Below are 5,066 nucleotides of genomic sequence, written 5' to 3'. Positions count from 1 at the left end.
AAAAATAAACATTTTTTTATTTAAAAAATATAAACATAAAAGAACCTGGTAAAACAAATTCTAATAACAGTGAAAGGTTTTTTTCCCCCCAAAACCCTCAAAAATACCAGATTCTAAAATAAGTTAACAAAATATTGCAATAAGAATATGAGGATTAAAAAGGTTGAGGTAAAAAATCAGTTATAGAGCTACAGTTCTATAGACACCACAGAGGACCAGCAGAGCACTAAAATGAAACTTTATCTCTGTAATTAATTATTCCTAATTCATCATTTCCTAAGATTATCTTTTAGAGTTGGAGATGACTTATGTACAGACAGAAATTTTTCTTACTTCTTGTCTTTTCTTAAGATCTTCTTTGGCTGCTCCAAATCGTTTAGTTAACCTGGCTATCTTGGCCTGAAATATAAGCAAAAAATATAAAATCAAGTGACATTTTCAGTATTAGGACAAGATCATGCACATGTAACTAGAAAACCACAAAAGAGTATTCTCCAGCTAGAAATAGACAGTGAAATGTTAGCCAGAAATCAAGGAGTCTACTTTGTTTTTGCAGGTTTCACAAGTTTCTGCCTTTGACATCATGTTAGTTGGATTCTCACCCACTCTACTGTTATCTTTTTAAAAAGTTATTATTTTTTTTCAGTCTTGATAGTTCTTACTGCTTTTCTATCACTCCTATTACTGGAAAACATCTAAATTTTCTTTTTACTCCAAGTTTGGACTTATCCAAGTCCTAGCATTCACATGCTTTACGATATACTAAATCACCACTCACTTATCAACAGTTAGGTTCAAAAGACTAGGCTGTTCTCTGAAAATTTGTACTATATATAAAGGAAGGATGATTATATCATTACAGAACCTTTAAGACAGTGCTATTCTCCAAAGTGATCTATAGATTCAAAGTAAGGTATTAAAATCCTAATAAAAGTTTACTTTTCAGAAACACAGCTCACATACAATGACAAGAGAAATATAAACCAGGACAGTCACTGTGGAAAACAATTTAACAGCTTCTCAATAAGCTAACCAAAGAATCCTATATGATCAAGTCAAAAAAACTGAAAGTAAAATTTAAAGTAGTATTTGTAAACAAATGTTTATAGCAGCAAAATTCACAAAAGCCAAAAGATGAACACATCCTTGAAATGACCAGTGGAGAAAAAAAAAATTGTACTTTATCTATACACTATGACTGAGGGGGCGGGGATGTTCTGATACATACTATAACATAGATGAATCTCAGAAATAGTTAACATAAAGGAAACAAACCCAAAGGTTACTTATTATGGGATAGTGTGTAAAATATACAAAATAAGTAAATTAATAAAGTAAGTAATTGGTTACAAGAGGATGGAACAAGGTGGGAAGGGAAAATAGCAAAGTATTCTGTTTGGAATGGTAAAATGTCATGGGGTAAAAAAGATAGTGAAGACTGTACAAAAATGAGAATAAACTATGTACCACTGAATTGCTGTTGTTAGGTGTTGCTGAGTGTGACTCACAGCAATCCAATGAACAAAAGATCTGAACTTTTCTCTATCCTGTGCCATCCTCATACTTCCTGACACACAAAAGCCCATTGCAGCAGTCACTGTATCAGTCAACCTAGTTGAGGGACTTCCTCTCCTTTGCAAACTCTCCACTTTTCTGAGCATCCCATTCCTCTCCAAGGAATAGCCCCTTCTAGCAACATGCCCAAAGTATGTGAAGTGAAGCCTCATCATTCTTGCCTACAAAGAGCATTCCAGCTGCACCCTCTCCAAGACATATTTGTTTGTTCTCCTGGCCATCCATAGGATGTTCAGTGCTTTTTTCAAACATCATAGCTCAATGGCATCAATTCTTTTCCTGTCTTTCTTACTCACTGTCCAGCTCTCAAATGCACAGCAAGTGATCAGAAAGAATATGGCCTGAATAAGAAGCACCTTAGTCCTCAAACTGTCATCATTAATCCTCAATAATCTGAAGAGGTCCCTAGTTAGAAATTTTTCCCAGTAGAATTTGTATTTCCAACCACTTAATTACATACTTGAAAAACAGATAACATCATGTTAATATGTCTAATTTCAGCTGAAATTATAAATATTAATATATAAATTTAAATCCCAACCAATTGCTTTTGAGTAGGTTCCATGTCATACTTGATGAATGATGCGTTTTCAGAGGCTATAAATGGCACTGAAAGAGACTGCTCACCTTTCTCTCCAGAGTTGCTGATGGACCTCAATCTCTGCCCTTTGCATTAGAAGTACAACTCCTTACCAGAGCCACTGGAGCTCTTTTTTACAATAAGGACAGAATTTCCAAAGCCCATCTAATAAAAACCCAAATAATTTTAGTTGCTCCTTTGCCTAGCCAGAGAGCCACAGATTAGCCGTTCTCTTAACAAGCAATAAGAAAGGACAAAGAAGATGAGGCTCTTTATCACTGATACTGCGGTATGCTGTCAGTAGGTGACCCTATGAAATGTTGCCCCATTCTCAGAATCTAGTGTCCTTAAAGCCATTGTTGCAATCACTGTCAATTCATTTTCCTGCGAGTTGTCTTCGTTTTTGCTACCCCTCCACTTTACCTAATATGATGTCCTCCTCCTTCATGGTCATATATGCCCAAAGTATATAGGGGTGATGTCTCACCTTCCTCACTTTCAGGTAGCATTCTGGGTGCACTTCTCCCAAGCAGATGTAGTTAGTTCATTCTGGCAGTCTGTCACATATATTCTTTGCTAACACTACACAATTAATGAATTGTTCTTTAGTCTTCCTATTTCACTGTCCAACTTTAACACACATATGAAGCAAATGAAAATGACTTGAATCAGGCACACCTTTAAACTGTCATTCTTATTCTTCAGCAAGGTCCTTGGTGGCATACATGCCAATGGAATACATTATTTGATTTCTTGAATGCTGCTTCCATGAGTGTTAACTGTGGATCTAAGTAAAATTAAATCTTGTAACTCTAATTTTTGCTCCATTTATCATGATGTTGCCTATTTGGCCAGTTGGGATGACTTTTGTTTTATGTCGAGGGTACAGTTTTTCATAGTAAGCATGTTAAGTCCCCCTAAATATCAGCAAGTAAGGTTTTCTAATCTGCATATGCATAGCACAGGTTGTTGAGGAGTCTTCCTCCAATATTTGCTCAACATAAAATCTTAACAGGTCTAGTGAAAAATTGAAATCTGATGCTTAGCTTTCCTGATTACAAACCACGTGCTGTCCTTCTGTTTGAACCACTGCTTATTGGGACTATGCAATGATTTGTCAAGGATACAACTAAGTGGCTTGGAATGTACATTCTTCTCAGTTTTATCTACAATTAATTAATTTATGATTCACACAGTTGAACTACTTTGTATCATGAATTAAATACAAACAACTTTCTGGTCTTCTTTGCTTTCAGTCAACATTCATCTGACAACATCAACTGTCTTTTTCCTGTCCTCTTCTTAATACAGCATATACATTTCAGGCTGTTTTCTACTGGTGTACTTCTCTGGTGACAAGATTTATTTTTATAAATATAAATACTGTTCGTTCATTTCTACACTTGATGGACCACTTATTTTTGGAATGGAAACAAATATATTTTCCAGTCAGCTGGCCCAATAGACATTGTCCAAATTTCTTGGCATAAACTAGTGAGTACATCCAAGGCTGTATTCATTGGCTCAAATACCTCAATTGGTATTCTGTCAATTCTTGGAGCCTTGTTTTCCACCAATGCTTTCAGGGTAGCTTGAACATCTTCTTAATTAATCAATGGCAAATTCTTTTTCAAATAATGACTTACATCTTTTTCTAGTATTTCCGATGTTATTCAGTATTTAAACAGAGAGAGACCTCTTCACTACCGCAACTTGAAAAACGGGTGTTGTTTTAGCTTCTCCCTTACCCCTTCAGTTCTCTCAGCTTGAGAAATACTGAGCACGGATTTCTAACTCAAGGTCTTTGCACAGTCCATTATAACTATTTTTTTTCTTCTGTTGAAATTATCTGCTCAGCTCCTTTTGCTTAACCACTTGCTCCTTTTGTTTTACCCTCTTTGCATTCTAGAGCAAGTTTCAGATTCATTTACACTACTGTGGTTATTATTTTCTTGTCTTTTTAATAACTTTTGCTTTCTCCATGTATTATGGTCTTTAAGTTATCCCTCAATTCATCTGGCCCTCAGACATGAGTATTAAACACAGCTAATCTACTCCTGTGGTAAGCTCTATACTCAGGTGAGATATACTCACTGTCACACACTGGTACTCATGCACTTGTTTTCATTTTCTTTAGAGTGGACTTGAGTAACTGTTGGTCTGTTACAGGTGGCATCTAATCTTATTCTGACTGATACAGAGTTTCCACAAACTCTTTGAAAAGAAATAATAAATAAAATTATAAAGTGGCTCCTTTGTATAGTTGCCATGAGTTGCTTTAACCATAAAAAAGTATTTTTTTAAGGTTATTTTTATGGATGAAAGTTTACAAATCTTATTGGTTCTTCATTCATACACATTTTGTTTTATAAGATTAATTATAAATATCAAATAAAGTAATTATTATTTATTGCTCTTTTCTCTCGCCCACTTATCCAATTTTAACTCCTCTGTTCCTTCTAAATATAGTAACCGTTTGCCATTTCCTATTTTGTAAAGATGAACTGCAATGAGTAAGTTATAGGTCTTGTAAAATTCTATCATGGTATTAGGCTTCATTCCCATCCTAAAGAAAGGCAACCCAACAGAGTGCGGAAATTATCGAACAATATCATTAATATCACATGCAAGCAAGATTCTACTGAAAATTATCCAATAATGATTGGAGCAATATGTCAACAGAGAACTGCCAGATGTGCAGGCTGGATTTAGAAGAGGTCATGGTAACAGGGATATTATACCTAATGATAGATAGATCTTGGCAGAAAGCAGCGAGTACCAGAGGAATGTCTATCTGTGCTTCATTGACTATGCAAAGGCTTTTGACTGTCACAATAAGCTATGGCTGACTCTGAGAAGAATGGGAATCCCAGAACATTTGATTGAGCTAATGCGAAACCTATACTTGGAC

At 35.3% G+C, this 5,066-nt stretch overlaps 1 protein-coding gene across 1 annotated transcript in view; it reads right to left on the bottom strand.

Moving 5' to 3' along the window:
* Positions 1-5,066, bottom strand: part of ATF7IP (activating transcription factor 7 interacting protein) — a 71,343-nt gene that overhangs the window by 50,819 nt on the left and 15,458 nt on the right. The window contains exon 5 of the mRNA XM_006888427.1: positions 334-399. Within this exon, the coding sequence (XP_006888489.1) occupies positions 334-399 (66 nt within the window). The remainder of the gene's footprint in view (positions 1-333; positions 400-5,066) is intronic.

Source organism: Elephantulus edwardii, unplaced genomic scaffold (assembly GCF_000299155.1).
Source record: "Elephantulus edwardii isolate Elephantulus edwardi_28Jun2011 unplaced genomic scaffold, EleEdw1.0 scaffold00067, whole genome shotgun sequence".
Lineage (NCBI taxonomy): Eukaryota > Metazoa > Chordata > Mammalia > Macroscelidea > Macroscelididae > Elephantulus > Elephantulus edwardii.
This window is presented reverse-complemented; position numbering and strand designations above follow the sequence as displayed.